This window comes from Crassostrea angulata, chromosome 7, assembly GCF_025612915.1.
Source record: "Crassostrea angulata isolate pt1a10 chromosome 7, ASM2561291v2, whole genome shotgun sequence".
Taxonomy (NCBI): Eukaryota; Metazoa; Mollusca; class Bivalvia; order Ostreida; family Ostreidae; genus Magallana; species Magallana angulata.
In genome coordinates, this window is record NC_069117.1 from 38,662,503 (window position 1) to 38,683,819 (window position 21,317).

General features: G+C 33.8%; 1 protein-coding gene and 1 long non-coding RNA gene across 6 annotated transcripts in view; one reads left to right on the forward strand and one right to left on the reverse strand.

The window, feature by feature from the left end:
• The window catches only part of LOC128193054 (rho guanine nucleotide exchange factor 11-like), a 53,547-nt gene extending 40,402 nt beyond the window's left edge, over window positions 1–13,145 (reverse strand). For 2 of the 3 annotated variants that reach the window (XM_052866249.1, XM_052866248.1), the window contains exons 1-5: window positions 11,730–13,145; window positions 9,975–10,027; window positions 8,153–8,251; window positions 6,438–6,487; window positions 2,645–2,702 (exon numbers count right to left, since the gene is read on the reverse strand). In XM_052866249.1, coding sequence (XP_052722209.1) covers window positions 2,645–2,702; window positions 6,438–6,487; window positions 8,153–8,251; window positions 9,975–10,027; window positions 11,730–12,085 — 616 coding nt within the window. In that variant the 5' untranslated portion in view covers window positions 12,086–13,145. The remainder of the gene's footprint in view (window positions 1–2,644; window positions 2,703–6,437; window positions 6,488–8,152; window positions 8,252–9,974; window positions 10,028–11,729) is intronic. The other variant, XM_052866250.1, reaches the window with a different exon arrangement.
• Window positions 13,146–13,976: 831 nt separating this feature from the next.
• LOC128193058 (uncharacterized) overlaps window positions 13,977–21,317 on the forward strand; it is a 31,503-nt gene continuing 24,162 nt past the window's right edge. The window contains exons 1-2 of one of the 3 annotated variants that reach the window (XR_008244589.1): window positions 13,977–14,928; window positions 15,404–15,483. This is a non-coding gene — a long non-coding RNA (uncharacterized LOC128193058). The other 2 variants (XR_008244588.1, XR_008244587.1) reach the window with 2 other exon arrangements.

Consider the following 21,317-nt stretch of genomic DNA (forward strand, 5'->3'; position numbering starts at 1 on the left):
GTTAAACAATCAATCTGTCCCTTTGCCCATACTATATCTGTCCCTACTGCCACATGAATGACAGATCATTAGTGTATCAAACACACTGTGGCTGCTGATCAAAATCCAAATCTAATTCCATTCTTTCCCTGTACCATTAGTGCTACAGATCTTTCCAAACCCTGCACATCTCATAGATGCAGATCCTAATCAGACAATTTCAAACACCTCGGACTTTGAGGTCTTTTTTTATTTTTGTGTGTTCTCTCTCTCTCTTTCTATCCATATACCCAACCATCAGAGACAAATTGATATTGGAATCTGTGATCTATTGATGAGTTTCCCTGTCATCAACACATGGGTGATTCTCCATCCTGATATGTCATCTACACGCTGGAGATGACAAGGGTAAACACAGACAATCTAATTATAGCAAAGGATTTTCAACCCGATGTAAACTTTTTCCCTCCGAATTAAAATTTGATTTGAAACCTAGTACATGTATAGAGTGTACTTACTATGCAGGAATTGAATTCTCGCTTCTTTTTACAAAAAGGTCCTAATCTTTTACATCATCAAAACCATAATCTAAATCTCTGTAGATTTATATTATGCAACCTGGATGTATAACGAACAAATTCAATACATGCAGGAAAATTTCCTGATACATGGTTTAATAGGGTTTTGATGGATTATAAATTTCTAATTAGCCTAAATTTTTCCAAAAACCTAACCAAAAAATCATGATAAGTTCACTGGTGAATACAAAAATAGCCAAATTGAGCGTATATATACACATGCTATTTTTGTTTGGAAAGAAAATATTTTTGCATCCATTTTGTAAGAGCAATATTCCGCTGGTTTGTGCTGTTCCTTTATCAGAGAAATCAAGAATATACAGGCTCTGCCAAGAGAACACATAATGGCAGAAGTACTGTACAGGAAGTTTAGCTCGAAAGATAGGTAAACAAGATCTGGAAAAAAGATTCTGTTCCCTCCAAAACAGCGAGCCAATTCAAGGAGGTCTGCATTTCTCATCATCATTGTAAAACGGAGGGGGGAATTCATCCAATCTTTTAAACAACACACACATACACTTGTGTTTGTTTGCTCAAATTTTCACTACCTTACCAACTATTTCAAAAATCTTAATTCCAAAATTCTTCTCAGATTCATTAGTTACTGAACAGTTTGGAAAACAATATGTCCCTAAGTATGTCTAATTGGACTCCACCCACTGCTAGCATTTTGACTCTGGTGATTTCTTCAAAAATCATTTATAATATATATATATCTCTCTCTCTCTCTCTTTATGCCCCCACCTCAAGGGCACAATTCAATTTTTTACCTAAAGTCAGAGCAAACATAAATAGAGGACTTTCTGGGACATAAAAGGTGAAGGTCATTCACTCATATTCATTATCGAACACAATCCAAAACAGTTGCTAATCCCAAAAACAACATGACCATGCAAATATTATTCAAATTGAATAAGGAGCATTGAAAAAAGGCTTAATGTTATTGGCTTCAGATGGTTTTCACATTTTTTTTCCCTAAAATGTTTTTCTTCTCTCTCTGTCTTTTCCTAGTAATGCTAGCTTGTATACAAAGGTTTGCCAAACTTGTTCAAGGAATATGCTATGGAGAATTACGTTTAGAATGCTAATGAGATAACCTGACATATAAATCAGTCAATTTCAATGTCAATAAAACCCCTGACCTTGACATCTCCTAGCTGGGTGATTTTTTACCCCACCTCCCTTGATTGGAAAGATTGATGGCCTGCCATGTTTTCTGGCTCAATTGTGCTTTGCTGCTGGTTAGAATGACGAAGAAAAGTTATCTACATGAATACATGTAGAACTCCTGTTCCAATCTATATATTTTCCCGTTTCAGAAATCCAATATCTAAACTTCCATATTAAAAAGTCACCAAAAAAATATTATGGAAACATATCAAATTCAATTTTTTTTTTCAATTTTCTACCCAAAGAAGACTGCAACTATGTGAATTCAGATGACTACTTTTAACCTCCTGTTACAAACATCATTCTAAAAGTACGAAGCCAAGGAACAATACTGCTTTTTTTGGATGAAAGTCATTTCCAACATTTAACAAGGGAATAGTCGTTTTTGGGGAAGTCATTAACCTTCCTTTTTCTTGCATACGACAGTAATAACCAATTGATATTCCCAGAATAAAACTTTACGCCCAAGATGTATCAGCTTAGTTAATCTAAATCTTGAACATGTATCTGCTTCCTCCTACTACAAAGCAGTCGGTACAAAAATTGACCAACAAAAATTTCAACATGATCAATGCCTCTTCTTTATTTCGTGATCATATAAGGAGAGGAGAAAAAAAATAGATAATTAAACTCCCAATGTTCTAGATCTTCTAGACAGTATACAGTTAAAAATGAACTTGGGCATTATTTACATTGATGTATTAGACACTTAGAAAGAATGAGAGGTGATGGTGGAAACTGTCATTGTTGGCAATGGCTCGATGGAACATAAACACGGAGGCAATCTACAGGTCTCCTATGGCCAAAACAATGATAGGTATAGTGGATGTTGTCCTCCACGACATAATCCACTAATTTTCTGATATTTTCAACCCTTTCTTTTGTCTTTCTCCCTTTAGGACGGCCACTTTTCTTACCTTTGATGAGTCTCACGACTTCTATGTGATTTGAGTTGGTTACCTGGGTCCCATTCACCTGAAAAAATTGAACATTTGTTATTTCATTGGCAATCAGTTCTTTCTTCATAAAATGCAGAAACCAATGTCTCATAGACATGGATTGTTTTGGAACACATACATACAGATGCATGCATGTAAACTATGAAGCATATTTAATATGTACCATAGGTTTAAGGCACTGTAGAATATCTAAATTGAAAAAAATATGATTTGTGACTTTCAAAGTTAAAATAGTTTTTGTATGGATGTGAGAAAAAAAATTTCGATCTTAAAAAATCCAATAGAGAGAATGGCATGTCCCAAGTGTATGGTCACATTTCATAAATAATTCAAACAATATTGGACAATGGCGATATATCTTCGTAAAAAAAAAATTTGCATGGGGATATTATAAAAAATACGATGAAATGAAATCCAGACATGTGTAGTACATGTCTGGATTTCATTTCATCGTATTTTTTGTTATTACATAGATTTCCACCACAAACAGCTGACTCCTTTCAATTTCTCCAGTTGTGTATTAGCATTCTACACAACGACAGTAATTGACAATTATCTGATAGCAATACCATAAAAATTATTTTTCACTGGTTTATAAACCTGATGGTATAATAAAGGGTTCTATCAACGCATGTGGCTGCATAATAAGTAACAAAATCTCTGGACATGCACATACAAACATGTACCTACCCCCACTGTACTCTGAAAACAAGTCTCTAGGGACTTACTGTGTGCAGTGTATAGCCAAAATAAACAACCTTATCAGTGACCTTTCAACCTCTAGCTGGAGGTTTTTTTCCTTTTTTTTTTCCACATCGCTGCCAATAATTGGCAAGACTGGTCAATCATGGGTTCTCCTCTGAAGAGATGGTTTAGCCAATTCTTATCAAGTACTTTGAGTATCCATCTCAGAAGATCATTTAGCAGATAGCTGATAAACTTACTCTAAGCAGATAAGACACTCTAAACATTCTAAACAAAAATCAACCAAAAACCAACACCAAATTGGCCTCCTTCTGTGGTATAACTCTGTAATTGTATATTCATGAGGAATCACGCCCATCCATCACTTAAGTTGCAATAATTAAGTGACTGTAAATTTGTGTCATCTTCAATATGATGGTCGTTCACTTATTCACTCAATATTCCCCCTCCCCCCTTCTAATTGGCACACAATATGTACTGGTATTTAAAATGGCTAGATTATCTAAGTCATAATATCTACCTAAAACCTACCCATCCCCCCATCCTATAAAAAAAATATATATATTTTTCAGAATTTAAGATAGGATTCTATTTTGGGACATTCGTCTTTTATTTTGCCTTGGCAAATGTCCCTGAGTTCTCCTCTCTTCGTCCTCAGCGCACTTCGTGCATTGAAGCCCCTGGTTGGAGGAAGTTACTCACACTATTAGCAAACATCAGACTGACACTTTGCTCTGTACATAGGGAAAACTGTCACAACACCACAATCAGATACTAAACATATCATCTCAGAGAAAAAAATCATACAAGGTTAAACTTATCAAACAGATATAGATTAATCAATGATATCACCAATACTATACATGTACCTACCTATACACAAAACCTTACACTACACACCTTGCCAGAAGTGTTGATATTTCTAAGAGAATTTTGTGTATATAGACATCCACCACCACAAGCTCTAAAATTTCATGAATTAGCATCTGAACTTTGTGTAGGAGTACAACGTATCTTCTTACCACAAAAAAAAACAACACTAAAAAAAACACCTCATACCTAATCATCTAGCAATAATCTTCTGGGGCTCTAATGGCTTCCAATCTATGTAGTTTCCTTTTGTTCTAAGACAACAACACCCCTTGATTGACTTTGTTGTCAAACTTGGGCGTGCTCCACGTTATCTAACGCTTTTTATCAGTTCCCCAGATATCAAATGGAGGAAACGAGAAGAGAACAAGCAAAGGTGACCAGGAAGTGATAGAAATGGGGAATCAAGAAATAGCAGACTTCCATTTTTTTTAGCTACATTATTAACCTACACCAAGCAGGTTTTTTTTACCCTCCCTCTCTCTTTCTCCCCACCTTGCAAGTCAAACATCATCATTCATCATACAGAAAATGCGAGAAATGTCTGTTGTGATACACCTTATGACCCAAGGAGAGTACCGGTGTATGATTCTCTGGGGTTCCACTATCGTTTGGCACTGGAAAGTGCAGTGCACACTTCCCCTCTGAAACGATTGAACATATCTCCTGACTTTCCAATGCATTTAAAGGAACCCCACGCAGCCCCATTGATTGGGGGTTTTGGAGGAGCTTCAGTTCCTTCCTCACAGGAAGTTTTGTAATGTGACAACTATGCCGAGATAAAATGCCATCTGTTCGTCCTGTTATGATGTACATGTATATATCTGAGCAGTTAATGTCCACTACATCAAGTTTCAGACTTATCAGACTCAGACAAGAGGAAAAAAAATAATTCTGACAGGTTTCAGATGTTTGCGTTTTGTAACTCGATCTTAGTACTCATGGAGAGTAATTAGAATGGAAAAGGAAATCATTTTGTGTGTTTAATCATTTCCAGGTTGTTTACAAATGCAACTCAAAACATTGCAAACTTTTCAAATAAAATATTTCGAAATTCAGTGAATTAAACTCAGCCTACCAGCTATGGGCAATAACTCTATTGTGCCGAGTCAGTGCCTACCATGTTTACATTTCTTGGCACAGAACAGAGAAGCATTTTACGAATGCTTGTAGATTTGCAGATGCATGCAATATCAAATGATAAGGCAGAACTACTGCATTTTGCATGAATCCCACTGCCTTACAGCTAATCATGCGCTACTATCATGAGTCTAAAATAACTTCGGACGTTGAATTTCAGTGACCATAAACTTAAGGTACATTATGGCATATTTCTCAAAGGACTATATATGATATGTACCCAAAATGGCCCCCTAAAATGAACATCATCATTTTACTGTAATTCTTGGTTTTCTTTGTAGAGATATATATGCGATGTTTTCACACAATGTTCATTTTGATTCAACTGCCCACAATTTAGAAATATGACATATCGTAAAGACAACCTTTTCCCGCCATTTTTGCATTTTTAGCATTAAAAAGCTTGTTTTCAAGCAGTTTTTCTTTCAGAAAAAATTGAGCGCATGCTTGAACAAACAAAATATTTTAATCAGTGATGTATCTAGCCAAGACTAGTAAGTGACAAAAATATTGTTCTTGTTCAAGCGTGCGCTCTATATTTCCCATTCATAAAAAGATAAGAAAAATGTCAATTTTTGACTAATTTTGATTGAATTATAGAAATAGCATCAGTTCTGATGTCATATACTGCCAGTGAGTGCAATTAAATCAAATAAATAAGTGAAAAATATATTTTACATCAACTCTTCTTAAAAATGACATGACATTTTATTGTACCCGACACACTTTAAAAATAGCGAATTATGGGGGCCAAATTTAACTCATATCATATATAGTTCAGTTCTTTGTAAAAAATCTAAATCATACGAATGGCTGTGAATATTACTATAAATTTCTCCGTTTGCAAACACAAGAAGGAATAACTTCTGTTTGCAACATAGAATTTTTTTTAAGTTTTTTACCAAAAATCTTGTATTCCTTAATAAAATTTTTCCAACCCAACTTTTCATGCATAACATTGTCTAGCACAGTGTCCCATCGACTTCGTTAGGTAACCTTGCTTGTGCTTTCACTTCTCCTGGGGTAGAGTACTGACCTTACAAATCCTGTCCCCCTGTCTGACTCCTGCCCGCTCCGCCGCCCCATCTACAAAACAGAAAGTAAACTATAAATATCCACCCATGACGAACACTACATATAATATGGTACTAAGATTTGTTTTATCCAATCTTATTCAAGAACATACTTGGCTAAATCAAATCAATGTTTACTGATGGAGGGCATTTGCTGAATCATTATATGATTAACATTGGAAAAAAAATGGATTAATTATCCTTCATGGAGGCTATATGCAAATAATAGGAGCTTGCGGGCATGTTGAATGCTATGCAACACATGCATGAAAAATGCTACCACGCCCCTTGCATACATCAATGGAGAGCATATCCTTTGTTTCATGTTTCATTTTTAAAAAACAATTCTGCCTGATCCTGAAAATCATTTATACTTAAAAAAAAAATATTAATAAACTATATGTCCACTCTTGCCTAACCAAGATATCAGAAATTAAGAAGTTTGAAAAGTCGTCATTTCAAGTTCATGACAATTTTGATAAGCTTCAGTCAATATTCCGCTAATCTGACGATGACTGATGCACTTATCAGTATCATTATGAAGTGGGAAGAGTCAGATATTGACTTCCTAATATGAATCAATTCATTCAAGCTTCATGGTCCAGAGGTCTGAACAACGGAGATACAGCATACATGTATTGCTCATATGAGCACCTCTGACTTTAATATATATCACATGTGATTTCACTGATTAATATTTACCACCTACAAATCATGAAATGTCTGGACTATTTTTTTTTTCGGTCATTCAGAGGTCTTAGCTTTATATTTACAGTAAAAACAAAGTTTTAATCCAAACTGCTCAGGTGCACATGCACATTTAAGGTCGCTAGGGGGTTTAAAATTTTGCGCCCTCTGCGCAGGGTATTGCGCATTACTGTCGTAAAACACAAATGTAAAGTAAAATGTTCAAATATACAGGTTATCATGTAACGTTTTTATGATAAAAAAGTGACTTATCAAAAAATTATATTTAGTGAAAAGAATCGTTAGAATAATGTCAGAAGTATTTTAATCATCTCGCCGCTTCTTCAAAATTGAAGTTATTGTCGTCGGAATCAATGTCTTACGATGACGTCAGTTGATACTCTGACGTAACAATTGACAAAAATAAACATCGTGCACTTTCTATTGCAGCGTCAATAATTAAAACCAAAACTATAATTTGCAAAATAAAAACATATACGCGATCCTTCTACGTTCTGTGTGAGTGGAAATGTATTTTTCTTCTACTACAAAAAAACTGAATTTGATTCGTAAACATTCTTTTTTTTTTTATACATTTCTATATGTAAAATGGCTGGCACGGCACGTTTATAGGATCACACTATGAGGGCGGATAGCATAAAAACCATCCGCTCAATTTCGTTTTAATTTGGCAAAAAGTTTACTTATACTTTAACCTTTCATCGCTGAAAATTAAAAGAAAATCGTATGTTTGTAATTTTTTAAATATGAAATTGAAAATGAAAACCCTCATTTTCCTATATAATCCTATATAGATTGTCGGTGATGAATCGAACATACGACCAAAATTTGAGCGCGGCAAACAGATAAACTATCCGGTCAATTTACTTTATATTTTGCACATAGTTTTCTCATAAGTTGGCATTTCACTGTAAAAAAATTAAAGGAAATCGTATGTTTGAAACATTCTCCCCTGAGACTCCTTAATTACCTGCTTTGACTGACTCCACATAGACTGGGTTATCTCCCCTGACAGTGAGCCCATAGCCCTTATCATCTTTCTGTATGATGACACACCTCTGAATATAACCTGTAAATAAAAGGAATCAAACAACTGACATACAGAGTACTAGGTGATTACATTACATGAATGCATTACTATTGAGTTTATTGAAGACAATAGGGCAGATGTTACAAATTCACCAAGCTCAAAATAGTGTAGGGTTAAAATTTTAATCATTAAATATGGGCAGGACTTGATTCATAGCAAAACTGGACAACGCAAATAAGTGTTTAGCACCAGTCCTTGCACATAGAGAAATAATATACAGAGTTAAATTTCCTCAATGTTCAATAAAATACATGTATGTTAATAATTTTGATTTCAAAAGAGAGCATTTATAAGAGAATGTATTGCTTTATATTTATTTCAACTTGTGATTGAGCAGATACATCAAACAGAGCAGAATATAATTTCCAATTACAGATGAATCACATGTGTCATAATGACCTACAGCTTGCAATTTCAAGTGCCAGATCCTAGTGGCATCTGATTATTAAGGTTTATTGTTATAAGGGGTTTATCACAGATAAGTAGATTCAATAATTATCACGATAGGCTCTAAGATATCCATTTTGGTTTTGAACAGAACACTGTTGTGCTAAAATTAAACATCCTTGTATATGGCCAAAATAGTGAGCTTTGCGAAAATTTCTGTATAAATCTTCTTTGCTTTTTTTTTAATTAACCTGCTTTGATTTAGAAAATGTATCAGAATACAGAGTTTATGACAAGACCAGCACAATTTATGGATATATTTCTGGCATTCATAATCATTTTGCGACCATTTTCAAAGGCCACACACCTTTTTTTCATGCCATCCTGTAACCCATGTTATAGAACACCATACAATATATACATTGGGTAATATCAATTCACTTTTTTGTATGTACACTTCCTAGTATCATCCAGAGATATGTTATAATGTCACATACTCTGGTAAATACTACATGCATTCCGTGTAAGGTCAAACGATTTATTACAGAATTTTTATCCGTATCTATTGAATATCTAGAGGTATTCAGCTTGTGTTTATGTCTTTCTTTATCGAATTGTTTGAAAACATGCTTGGATAGATGACAAAAAAACATGTACAACTGGTTCCATCCTGATACATTTCTGGCAGGCATTAACTTCAATATCCCTTTCTCTACAGATAAACACTCCAGAAATAGCAGGATCATTTCAACTGCTTCACTATCTTGACAGCTCTCTTTTTCTAAATATAGACTGTTTATATGAAAATTTGTTAAATTCACAGTCACACCTTGTCTTGATTTTATAAGTCTCTTGGTCCTCCATGAGGCCATACTAAGGACTAATTAATTCAGGGCCACCTTTACTGGTCAGTCAAAATTTATGCTATCAATGAAAGTGGAAATGTCTGCTCCTCAAAATGCACTCATCTCCCCTATTTTATCTGCCTGCAATATATCAGTGGGTTCATTTTGGTAAGTTTCAAAATTCCTCTACATCTTGTTTTGTGGGGTTATTTTATTTCCAAACTTCTTAGAGATCGAAACATCACATAATTTCTCAAAAGATGTTTTGCAAAGATTTAAAATTCAAAGTGCATCAGATCTAAAGCAACTTTAGCTTGGATGCATTTATAAATCTTATCAAATTCAACCCTACATCTCAATACATCAGTGAATGCAATAATGAAATATATTTCAAGTTTTGCAACACAAATTCACACACTCCATATACGACAGCCAGACATTTCATCTTCTCCAATCCCTGCCCCACTCACCTTCTTTGGTTTCTTCTTGTGTGCCATGCTCCCCTTTCACACTACTAGAGTGCCTGTAAAAGAAAATTGAGAACGTTTGACAACACCAAATTATCATAATTTTTTTTCTTCAAAGCCTTTTCCTGAAAATGAATGTACATGTATGCACATCCATGTATCATGTTTTATATGGAACTGTTATAGATTGAAGTGTCAAATATATAGTCAGACTTTTTTTCTCACACTATACCAATATATACTGATATAATTAGTAAATTTGAGTTTTGCAAAGACATGAAACATATGTTAAATGCATAATGAACTTCATGTCTCATGGTTTATAAATATTATTTAATTTAACAAGTTCTTATTTAGAGATGGAGGATGACCTCCTTGCCTTGTGTGTATTGAAACCATGAAAAAACATATACATATTATATCGAAATAAATTTTTAAACATTTAGATAAATGCAGAGATTGAAGAGTCTCATGGTTTATAAATATTATTTAATTTAACAAGTTCTTATTTAGAGATGGAGGATGACCTCCTTGCCTTGTGTGTATTGAAACCATGAAAAAACATATACATATTATATCGAAATAAATTTTTAAACATTTAGATAAATGCAGAGATTGAAGAGTTTTGACAGGGAAACTTCTCAAGGCCTTTTCCGAAGGATGTCAAAAGAGTACGTAGTATTATCACAAAATATCTGTTATACTGTGGAGAAAAAGCCCTTAAATATTACTTCCTGGGGAAGATCTTCAGCTAGTACATGACGTGACAAGGTCTCCATGTATATGTAGCCTTGCATTTACACATTAATTACCAAACAAACTAACAGATACTGGTACATGTACACAGTTCTTTTCCTATACATACAGTACAAGTACTATCACATGGACATATACCCAAGATACAAAGTTTACTCATGCAGGACATACAAAAAAAGCCCCTGAAGTACATTTGTACATCAAAACCAGCCAACCTTAGAGAGTCTCTCTCTTTTTCTTTCCGAAGTGAATAGCTGTGATCTAAAACACCTATCTTCTCTTACAATTAGATGTACCGCCTTCAAGCGGGGTCGAGGAATTTATAATGGCTACAGGAAAGGAAAGGCCTGTATTTAACATTCTGTACAGCCATGATTGTGTTGATGTTGTGAGAAAATTGACACAGTTAGTCAGCAAATTCTCTCTTAAAAGATGCGGCATATTGCAATAGTACATGAAGCCCTCTGATCTCAAACCATTCAATTTACGGACTGAATAGCCTAGCTGGGTCAATTACTCTAGATTTTCACTACAGTATTTAGCTAGAAGCCCATGCCCTGGAATATTCATAGCTAGGATCCACTTTGTAACAAGGGTGTAACCTGTACAAATGATGACACGCAAACATACATAACAAATCAATTTCCCAACATTGACTTGTGTTACAAGTTAATTATCAATGTCAATTTCTTTCCCACACCAAAGACATTGTAAAAACAAATATCCTTTTTTGGGAATGTTTTGCTTGATCAGCCTGCTAAATACATTATGACTTATGATATAGTCTTAATATCCTATGACATAGAGAATGCAGTGAATAGCTCTCCAGTGTAAATGCATACATACAATCCTATCACCTATTACGAGACAGGTTGAGCTCCATCATTATCTGTGTTATAGAAGCAAACAAATATGTGTGTGTACATGCACCCTGTTACCTTTCCGTGTGGTGATGATAATTAATGAAGCAGTCAAATGATATTGGAGTACTGGTTTTTATACCTGTTGTTGGGGTCTTTCCTTGATTCGTTATTGACCAAGTCGTCCCTGGAGCTAGATTTAGACCTATGCCAGGGGACATGAATGCTTTGTCGCAGTTTGGGGGAGGCCGGCTTATCCAATAGATCTTCTCGAGAGCTAAACCGATGCTTCGAACCGTGCTTCCTTCTCAAAATGACCGGCGGTTCTTCGTCTAACAGGTCTTCTTTTGACCCACCCTTACTCTTTGTCCGACATGTTTTGGACAGTATGTCCCCCGATCCCAAATGTCCGTTCTCTTTTTTCAGGGCCTCTTTATCTTGTTTGGATGAACCAAAGTGAAGAACGTCCATCGATCGCCATTTCTTCCCCAATGGCATATTTGTAAACTTTTGTTTTGCGAAATTGAATCAATTCTGCATCAGATTAATTGGTTTCTATTATCGTCATCATTGGAGACTGGTTATCATCCCAGCATTAGCCCAGTCAATTATCATATCATCAGATAGAATTGCATTAAAAAAACTATTACACCTTTATAAGAAGAATGTCAAATATTCACTGATTTCCACATGTCACACAAGTATCACACAAAACTATCTATATGACGACATAGGGCATGTACATTATAATCAATAGCTCATTTCACATAGGATATGTCACCACTAACCATCCAGAGAAAACCAAAAACACATCCCAGAAAACTCCACAATAAACGTCCTCCAATCAATTATAATCCCTGATGTCAAATCCATGCAATGAAAAAAAATAAACCCAACTCCTTATTCATATTCATTATGAAGGATCCTTGATTTTTCTCACTCCCTGTGTAAGCAATTCATCAACACAATGACACTTATAATCCCACTTAGTGGTGGATCATCAAATTTGTGTTGTTTTCTCCGGTGTTTAACACACCACACACAAACTATAGTGATAATAAAGTCCTCCCTCCTTCAGAATCTGGCCACTGAATTATACACACATATCACCTGGAGTACTACAATAATATCCCGCCACAGCTCGAGTCTACTTGATTTCGCGGTCAATGAATGTAACGTATTCCATACCACCGACACAATATACAATCTACTAGAGCATTTTCCGTCCAACCCCGGCGCTACATATAGATGCAGTTTGCTTATTCCTCTGAACTTTGACCTTTTGGGAAGACACCAGGAAATGTTTTTGTTTACAAGCTGAAACTACCAGATTAAAACAAAGTGTGTCATTATATCGCATGAATTGATAGAAACTCTACATATCCTGTGTGAACGCTAGAGATTAACATACAGTAAAATGAGTAAATTACATATCCTTTTTCTCTGTGGCTCTGACTAATGACCCAGCTAGACCCCAAAACTGGTCTGACCACAACTCATCCGTCTGTATTGCCCAACATTTATACATGGCATCCCTTTCTACAGTGATGGGACAAAAACACAGAACACATTAGGTTTCTTAAGCAAGCTTGCCTTCTATTCTAATCAACCCAACATTCCAGAAATGAAAAAAAAAACCAAACAAAACACCAAGCTTCAATATTCTTACGTCACTTTCCTGGCATATAATAGCTAGGAAACCAATAACTATAAGTGAAGTGTAAATAGACTGGCAAGTTTTAAGTGACATTGTTTGTACAGAATTAAAATAAATTTGAATTATATAAACACTCATGTATATATACATGTTTATATCAAAATGTTAAAAATATGATAATAAATTTTTTCATAATCCTTTTTGTAATAAATCTTCAAAATAATTACGGCAATCATTCTAAAATTCTCAATTTAAGGAATTTTATGTATTAAATTGTTGTTGTTAATATATTTATAAATTAGTCATCTTTCTAATTAAAAAATAGCTTGTAAATATCCTGAAGTCAACAACCTGTCAACATAAAAAATGATAAAATATTCAGAAATTCTACTGCACGGGATCTAAACATGACCGATTGATGTCCTAAGTAATATACATGTATACATATATCATATGCCAATATATCTCAGACCAAACATATAATGCTTGTATTGTCCCTATTCTTAAAACATTTGTATGAATAATTCTTATAACTGGTATAATTTCAGCTAGTCGCAATAAATAAAACAAAAATTACTTCATTCTGAAATCTTGAAGAAAAATAATGAGGTCCTAATGTACTAGTTTTTTGGGTTTTATTCTGAAATCTTGAAGAAAAATAATGAGGTCCTTTTGTACAAGTTTTTTGGGTTTTTTTTTGGGGGGGGGGGGGGGGGGGGGACCACCACCCCCTATTCTTCAAAAGAAAGTTGACAAAAGCTATTATTGCCCTGTTGTCCCTTAATGTTTCGTCTGTGATCGAAGCTGCGATTATAACGTCATTCAGATGACAAACCCTCTCATATTATAAAAATATCTGAACCTCGATTCAAATACTGGATGCTACATATTCATAAAATACGTCCATATTATTAAAACGTATAATTCGCTCTTAAAAATCCCTAACTTATTCTCAAACATAAAAGCTTAAATCATTTTGTCAGACTCCAGTACAACTCTCAGGGGTACAATTCAGATCATAACTGAAGGTGTTAATATCCTTTTAACTATAAATCATCTTTTAAAGTTTTTTAAATTTTTTGAACAAATATATTTTTTTGACATGAATTATTTTGTGTAAAGCAAAACCAGTGAGAAAGAATTTCAACTGTTTTGATCTTCATTGTGTAAATATACCACAGTTTATATTTCATGACCCTCAACATATAATAATAATTATTTCACAAGACTTTCTTTAAACTGTGGCTATGACACCAAAACCTCCTTTTATTAACAGTTCAATTCGTATGCAGTATCTATTACATATCTTATACATTATCAACAAAAATTTCCAAGTAAAGCTGTGTCAGATGACTAATAATCCATGAAATATAATTCACGCCGCCAATGCTATTCAGTATTCTCCCTATTTTTATGTGATGCACACAACACTCTCAGTATATAATGTCATTGTCTGAAGAAGCTAGGATCGAGATGTTAGGTAGAAAGCTACTTGACAAACAAATGACGATTATTGCAATCTACAACATGTTGCCTGTGCCTGCCTCAAAGACAACAGACAGCTGACTGATACTAACGCACTGGAGAAATAGACGAGCTTAAAACTTAATGTTCTACTGCTTCAAGTGAGCAAGCAAAGGAAGGTTAGAAGATGTGAAGCGGAATGCATTAAAACGTCTCAAAGGTAAGAGGCAGATTGTCAAGATTGTTTTCACCCTATAGAGGGGGTTCAACTCAATCAATAATAAAAGTTACCTTTGTGGAGGTGAGTTTTGATTCTATTTTCAATATTAAATGTCACAGGTAAGTAAATACTTATACAATTTATCCACAGGTGTAAATGAATATACCTTAGAAAAAAAAATTGTAGTCCTGTGAAAAAAAATATTTCAAGTTTTGTTTAAAGGTTAAAAGAAACATAAAAGTGAAAGGGATCGAGAGAGGGAGGGAGGGAGGGGAAAAAACCCTGCATCTGTGCCACACAGATAAAATGTGATTGATATGCCAAGAAGAAGAGTCAGATTAAATATTTTGTAGGCATGTGGTTGTCAGATGTGCCAAACTTGTTTTTTTTTATGGTGTCTGACATCACCATACTTTCTCTCACCTGATGATTACTTGGACTGATCACATACCTCAATTTACTGGTACTTTTTTAGAATAAATGATCACAATTGTACTGTGTGTCCCACGTCATTTGTCCTAGCTGTTTTGTGAATAATTTTGGATGCATAAAACAGTAAGTTTTTTTTTTAACACTTAATTTTTATTTGATTTTGTCTTCATTGAATTAATTCACCTGTCTAGAAAAAAAACAAAACCAATCCATTTTTATAGCTTAACAATTTCTATTGTAATTGAATACCCCCCCCCCCCTTCTACACTTCCTATAAACAGTCCTGTAAGAGTTACCTTCCTTATCATTTTAACACTCTGCATGTAGGAGTTATCCAACTTGATTTTTGTCTGATTTCAGGTTATAAAATCATTTTCCTTTTTTAAAAAGTGAAAGAGACAGCAAAAAGATTTTTTCTTATTATCTACAACTAGTGTATATGTTTCTCTGTCCAAATTAGGTCAAAATATCTATAACTAAAAATATAATAAATAATGTTATTGAAGCAGTCTTACATTTTATACATTTTTCATCTTAATGTTTATATGAAAGAGACACCTGTTGAGCTTATATATATATATATATATATATCCTACAAGGTTCTTTCAGTATATAATTAATCTTAATTTGGTGATAGGACATACATCATGTGCATGTATAAATTTTATATGATTATAAAACACAGAAAATGTCATCTCACATTTAAAAATTCAATGAATTTATATAAAATGTTTCAATAGAATGAATTTATCTAATTTATTCCAAAGGTGAAATGAAATATATGATGATGTAGAAAAGTATGATAAGAAACTGAGTTTTTTAAATGCATAAATAGGGAAATTGTTAGGTACATGTGATTGAACCATTTCAACAAGACCTTGTACTTTCGGTACGATAACTATTTATTTTTTGCATGAAAACAAGTTAAAAATGATTCTCGTTTTAACTGAAATATGCACAGATTGCTTTTAGCTCAAAAAGCAAGACAAATCTTGTTACGGTAATTTCAAAGAGTGGCCAGCACTGTAATGGACAGGCCTACTTTGACAAAACTACCCAAACTCCAAGCTCTTATTAAAAAAATGACTCTATTGTCTTTTGGCATTCCTTCTCTTGGAAATGAATTTTTGGTAAATTTTATTACGGAAATTATCTGTTGGTATAATTATATAGATGTTAAAATGTTTATGCTTTACTCCCAACCAAAAAGATTCAATATCAGGTAAATGCATAGTTTTCTTTGTTCGTTAAATAAAAAATAAGTTTTAAAGAACCTCGATAGTTCATGCATGCTGACAGTTTGCCAAATCACTTGCAATATCACCTGTTTTGCCATTTTTAAAACTCAAATCATTGATTTCCCATTCTCCTGGTCTCTACAGTTCTACAATATGAAAACTCATACACCCATTGAACTTTCTGCACTCATATATAGTCACCTGATTGTTATCTTATGGAAATTCCATAAGAATTAAGATAATAGCAGATTAGGAACCAAAAGTTGTTATGGATAGACTTGTTCAACAATAATGACGCATATAGTGTTATCAGGAATATTATACTGTACAGAAAAATATGGAATGTGTGAATTTATGATTCGTGTTCCTTTTCAATTTCCTTATTTAAACTAATACACTATATATAATTATCAGTACCAGATATAAATAACCACAAATGACAAGAAATAAAAGCAAAACAAAAATGGTTTTCAAGGACATTTTTTTAAGTGCATTAGAAGCAAAATAATCACAATATTTATTAAAGTGAAACATTAACACAAATAGATTGCTTCTAAAAAAAAAAACGTTTTAGCCTCAATTCATGATCATTAAATTTCAATTCATCAACAGCACAAAATACAACAACAAATGGCACATCGCTCCATTAAATCATAAACAAAATTTTAATTTATAAATAAATTCATGAACCTTAAAAAGATGACACATAAATTCCTCTCACATACCGCTATTTTGATTGAGAAAAAAATCAGTGAGCCATATTTCACTCAATCTTAATCATTTCCATATGAAGAGAAACCAACCAAAGCAGCGACACAGTCACTCAATACCAACTATGCCACATCTCATGTTAAATCAATATATGACATCTTTTAAAAAAAACCCACTATATTTCAGTGATCATCTGACAATATTTGTTTACACAGAAACAGACTCGTCACATTTTGTAGCTTATGATGTCATATGATAAAGCATACTATATACATGTGACACTGTGGCAATATCAATATATATGACATATATTATAAGTCCATCAAGAAACTGTTGCACAAAAGGCATGTAGGTGGGGGGGGGGGTGTAAATGATGTAGTAATTGAAACATGTATTCTTTTAAGCTATCAACTTACTAAGGAATGACACTTTTATCAATGTCCTAGTTTGCATTAACAATCATTGTAAATATGACATATGATGTATCTTAAAATTAATATATACAAGCAGACTGACATTAGTTTGACCAGTTGAGTTTTGAATAATAACTGGTAATATCAGTGATTGCTGTACATGTATGCATGGAGTGTACAATACAATCCTGGTTGTCCACAAGTACACAACTCACAACTGATGTTCTACTTTATCATTTTTAAGTTGGCTTGTAAGTAGATAAACTTATGATAATTGATCTCTTGCAAACACATTTTCATTTTCTGGGAAAAATCCCCCCGATAAGATGTCACAAGGGCCAGGGTTCACTCAGCCGGAATTGTGAGACAACAATATAGAACTCTAACGAGGAAATTGTAGCTAAATGCGATGGGCTCATTACACGAGTTTCCGCTCGGAAGCGATTACTCGAAACACTAGACAACCTGACGGATACGTCTGACACTATCGTATCATCTCGTGTTCTTTCAACTTACCTCTCCGAAAAAGACATGACTGTTGCATTGGTCACTTCAACGGGGATGGAGTCTTGAAACTAGCATTGCATGCAACACCTCTCTGACCCTCTTCTTAGGAAACCGTTGCTGCTGCAAGCAAATTTGTATGCTAACCGGATTAATAATAATTATTTCTTGTTCATACTAGGCCTTAATTATATGTTTTTCTGTATCATGCGCTTGTATCAAAGGGAAAATACAGTAGCTAATATATAGGAATTTTAAGACTGTCCACCATAATAACCGAATAACACATGGAAGTACTCTTATTATCTCTATGAAAATAGTTCTGCATATAAGTTGTGTTTAAACATCAAAGTTGCCTTTATTTTCATTCTTGTAATTTTCGATACATTTTAAAATGTGTTTTGCATTCATTTAAGTTTTAATTTTTATCAATCTTAACGATCTTTTTCTATACACCCTGACTTCTGCCATGCGCAATGATACGTAAACTAAATATGCAGACTACTTTTTAAGAAAGGTCCGCATAAAATGTGATTACACAGACTTTCATACCTTTTTTTCTTTCTTTTTCGCTTTCTACTAACATACAATACTTCTCACAGTGGAAAGATACCACATTTTTATGTATTCAACTGCACGTTTCTGATCCATGATCGTCACATATAAGAAATATTTTTTTTTTAACAGTATTTCTTCATTGTAAAAGGCGCGGATCCGTAAAGGCCCGAGGAGTGATAGGCTTACTATTTAGTAGTTACAAAGCGCCACTTTTGAAATACATTTGAAAAAATTTCATCTCCTTCTTCTTTTTTTCTTGCAGATGATAACCACCCCACAATTTGTTTAAACGTTTTAGTAAAATCAATTAATTAAATCAAGATATATTCAATATCGTCTCAGTAAATTCTCATCCAGTTTATGAACATGCGCGGATCTAGAGGGGGGGTCGGGGGGGTCCCGACCCCCCCCCCCCCCTGGAAAATGAAAATTTATTAAATTTACATAGTAAAATTATCGCGAAAATATGCCTCGGACCCCCCCCCCCCCCCCTGGCAAACACAATTATCCTTCGGACCCCCCTGGAAAAATTTTCTGGATCCGCGCATGATGAATATGGTATTGGACCCTGGTATCATGGTACAGCTTCGATAAGGAACTCCTAAACATATATGTTTTCTTTGGAGCTTGCACTTTCAATAACTTCCTTTCGGGGGAGAGTACCAGAGGGAAATTAAAGCCTAGGATCCCGGATTGAATTTTTGGGGTGCCCAAAAATACGTTGTACATTGCATAAAATGTCCGCAACCCGTGCATAAACGCTATATTTGCATTTAATATACACGTAGGCTATATATTCTCTTTATATCGATTTGAAATATATTGTCTAGTTAATTTTCCCCATAAAATGTGAAATTGGTATGTACATGTATTTAATCACGGAATATGTACAAAGTAAACAAAAACCACCATGAAAGGTTTGTCTTAATGAAAACTCGGTCTTAAAATTTATTTTCAAACTGATCATTGATATTTTACTAGCATCTTTCCGAAAAGATTTTACCCAAAAATTTCAGCAGTTTATATTACCCCCCCCCCCCCCCGCTAACAGCATAAACTATCATGGTTCCATGTATTATTTTATACCTCTGATATGGACGGTACTTTTTAATTTTAAAAATGACAATACATTAAACTAGATAAAATTTAAAAAAATCTTTTTACTAGAAACATCGAGGTTTTTTGGGAGTTTGTTTGTTTTTTTTTTTTTTTTTTGGGGGGGGGGGGAGGGGGAGTCGACTGTTTTTAAGTGTTAGCGCTAAAAATGTTTTAAATGTAATGTAACCATTAACCTCATCGTTTTTTTACAGTGATCTTTCCGATGGATTATTTTGCCTAATTTAAAATGCAAAACACTTCAAAATCTTGTTTCTATTCCCATGAAAAACAGGGTTCCCCCCCCCCCCCCAAAGTATAACCAAACAGTAATGAATTTTCTGTTTTAAAAGTGGGGTACGTCGCATAATGAAAAGGGATTTATGTCCCTGATGCAAAATCCTGTGACCGGATCCGGATCCTTGCTCTGACCAATGTTCACGGTATGGAAAATGTGAATCGAGCAAAAAGGTGCTTGATTTGGATCACTATTTAGCTATATTGATTTGGGTACTCTGGTGAATGTTGAAAACATGCACATCTTTAAAGGGAACACTAAGGCTAACAATAATAGAAAAGTATATTTTTTGTTTAGTGTGAAACATCTTGTTACTCAAGTTTTCTGAAAAGCATTATCAAACTGCAATCAACATCGATGTTAAAAGAAAAGAGATACAATTTGTTTGAGTAAATGCTTTAGTTTTGTTTGCTTCAATTTTTTTTCCGATAGCTATACATGTATATACTTTTTGGTCCCTCCGAAAAAATAATGAATGAAGTTTTATTTATTTTTGATATTACGAAGATTTTAAAATAAACGTGAATTATATCGGTAATAATAATCAAAATAGTATAAAAGCGGAGGAAAAAATGTTAAAACTGTAATGAATAATAGAATTTGATTTAATGGCTTATCATTGTTGATGCTTATCCCATGCTTGATATAATATTTGCGTTTTTGTTAAGTCATGATCAGGTTGAAACTGAAATGCTTGATTTGGGTATATATTAGTTAGTGTGATATTTTAGTTATTTAATCCAAAACAATTAATATAAAGAATTATTACAAATGTACCAATTGCAAGAGTTCTACACAATTCTTCAGCAACACAATGTATTACTCTTCATAATATCAGATTGATTTAAATAAAGAACATTTTTTATCACTCGAAATAAACATACAGTATCTTGTGTCGCTCTTTATGTTAAAAAAACATCGCAAACCAAATATAACACCACCATTATAAACATTAATTTGATTGCAATCAGATATTCAGTGAAAATAAACATATTTGTAGGAAATGAAATCCAATTTGTTTTTTTTTTTTTTAGCAAGAGGTTCCTCCATTCCAAGTGTTTACCGATGGTTCAGTAATTAGATAAGACCAAAGAAATAATATCGTGTTGCAACCTACAATGTACATGTATGGCAGTTCAC